We start from the raw sequence: 2,326 nt of genomic DNA on the forward strand, positions 1-2,326 counted from the left end.
GCGGTCAGGGAGGGGCCGGCGGCTGAGGGCCAGGAGATGGCCGTGGCCCTGCTCAGCAGCACCCGGGTGGCCCCGACGCCTGCCTGCCTGCCCACGCTGGCCAAAGCCCGGCCCGGGCCCCAGGAGTCCCGCTCTGTGGAGGAAACCCCCCGCGGGAAGCCAGGTCTGCGGCGCTCCTGCGGGCTCGCGAAGCAGCCCGCCCGGCTCTCCATCCCGTCCAGGAGCCCAAAGCCTGCTGTCCAGCGATCCGTCAACACTGCCCCTGCAGCCTGCCCGCTCCTGCCTGGCTCGTGGTCGCTCTGGCCTGACACCGTCCCAACCAGCTCTTTCCTCCCGGGCCACGGGGCTGACAGCGGCCCTCCAGGCCTCTGCTGCCCACATCTGCCTCCTGGCCGGAGCTGCTGACCCCATGCAGGGAGGGTCAGCGAAGGGAGAGCCGCGCTGTCTGGATAGCCCGCCTGTCCAGAGGGTGAGCGGTGCCACCGCCCCGATAAGCCTGCTCCGGGAGGGCTCCCCGAGTCCCCGGCTGGCCGGCCCTGGGGTACCCCACCCACCCTGCTGCCCCGCCCTACGTGCCCGGGACACCAGGCGCAGTGCCCAGGCTGAGCAGCAAAGCCAGGCCTGCTCCCCGGCCCCCAGGCCCCAGGCCGGTCACGACGCCAGGGCAGCTCTGTGGACAGGACACCCCTTGTGTCGGAGCCCACGCTGCGCTGCGCGGAGGGGACACGTGCCCCGCTGGCCAGACAGGGAGGCCTCGGACCTCTGGGCTGGCCCCAGTGCCACCTGCCCCGCCAGGCCTCGGCGGCCGTCGTTGGGTCCCAAACCAAACGGAGCCTGCCTTGGGCTCGGCGGCCTGGAGACGGGGGCACGGGTTGCCCTCAGGGTTCAGCATGGGCACGGCTGCCGTGGGCGGCCTGGGCTCAGCGGGGCGGGGACAGCTGCTTGCCTCTGGCGGAGAGGCACACCGAGGACTGGCACACCAGGGCCGGCCACGGCCACGGCAGCCAGGACGCGCACGCACCTTGCGGACCACGGGGCTCCCGTCGCTGATGAGCTGGGCCAGCATCATGGCCACGTTATGGTCGATGGTGGTGGAGTGGTCAGTGCGCTCCGCCGAGTTGCCCACGAAGGTGCCGAGCGCGAAGACGGCCGCACAGCGCACCTGCCAGAGGGCGGCAGGGCCTGGGTCCTGGCACCGCCCAGCTGCCTCCCGCTGCAGGGCGCTGGCCAGGGGCGGGGCCGCGGCTGAGGTGGAGGGTGGAGCCCAGAGGCCGTGGCCCCACCCAGCGCCTGCCTGGGTGTTGGGCCCTGGCTGCTGGGGCCCGGCCCCGCCCTGTGGGGTGCAGGAGGTAAGCTCCACCTCGCTGACCTGTCCCCTGGTTTCTGGAACGTCCTGCCGGGCAGGGGGCAGGGCGACCTGCGACGGCCCGAACACCGCGCCCGGGTGCCAGGGTGCCCTGCCTGACCCGCTCGGAATCGGCCGCGGGCTCCCCGGGGCTGAGAGAGCATCTCAAACTGGAACTCGACACACGACCCGGGGCTCCGGGGCTGCCTGGGCTGCTGTCTGGCCAGGCACCCGGCGTGGCCACCGCGCACGCTGAAGGTGACCCCCCAAAGGAGGCCAAAGTGGGTGTGGACAGAGCGCCTGGGGGCAGTGGTGGTGCAGTGGGGTCTGAGACAAGGCCTGCGGAGGGGAGGCTGCGGGGGTCACGCCCGGGCCCGGGTGAGTCCCGAGCCAGAGGACCGGGGGCCCCGGCGCCCGCGTGGCCTGTGACCCGGTGAGCCCGGCCACACCGCAGGCTCCACAGGGCAGACAGGCGGCCCACGGCTCGCGGCCGCCTGGCTTGGGGTCTCTCAGCTCTGGGGTCCCAGGTGAGAGGGGCCGAGGAGTACCCCGGGGTGTTTCGGGGCGGAGCGCTCCCCGGGGCTCCCCAGGTGCCCCCATGGCACCGCAGGGCCGCACCTCCGCAGCACCCCACGGCCCGGGCCGCCGCCAGCCCCCCAGCCGTGTTAGGGGCACCCTGTGACTGAACTGGGAACGAGTGAGGGCGTGCCCTGAGCGCTGCCCTCCCGGGGAGCCTGAGCTGGGGCCCCCCGCCCCGCGGGGCAGCGCGTGGGGCTCACCTCGGGGATGGGGTCGGACAGCAGGCTGCACAGCTTCTCGTGCGCGCTGTCCCGCACGCCGCACCAGCGGGCCGAGTCGAAGTTCTGCCAGACGCGCCCGAGGCAGATGGCCACCCACTGGCGCAGCAGCGGGTGCGGGTCCGTGAGCTGCTCCAGGCAGATGGCGATCAGGTTGCCCTGGAGACAGGCCTCCTGCGGGGGG

General features: G+C 73.8%; 1 protein-coding gene across 1 annotated transcript in view; it reads right to left on the minus strand.

Moving 5' to 3' along the window:
- Positions 1-2,326, minus strand: part of RPTOR (regulatory associated protein of MTOR, complex 1) — a 67,094-nt gene that overhangs the window by 8,944 nt on the left and 55,824 nt on the right. Inside the window, exons 5-6 of the mRNA XM_012734562.1 lie at positions 2,125-2,326; positions 784-1,162 (exon numbers count right to left, since the gene is read on the minus strand). The exon at positions 2,125-2,326 is cut by the window's right edge and continues 20 nt beyond it. Of these exons, the coding sequence (XP_012590016.1) occupies positions 784-1,162; positions 2,125-2,326 (581 nt within the window). The remainder of the gene's footprint in view (positions 1-783; positions 1,163-2,124) is intronic.

This window comes from Condylura cristata, unplaced genomic scaffold, assembly GCF_000260355.1.
Source record: "Condylura cristata isolate star-nosed mole 26May11 unplaced genomic scaffold, ConCri1.0 scaffold00060, whole genome shotgun sequence".
In the NCBI taxonomy this organism is placed as follows: domain Eukaryota; kingdom Metazoa; phylum Chordata; class Mammalia; order Eulipotyphla; family Talpidae; genus Condylura; species Condylura cristata.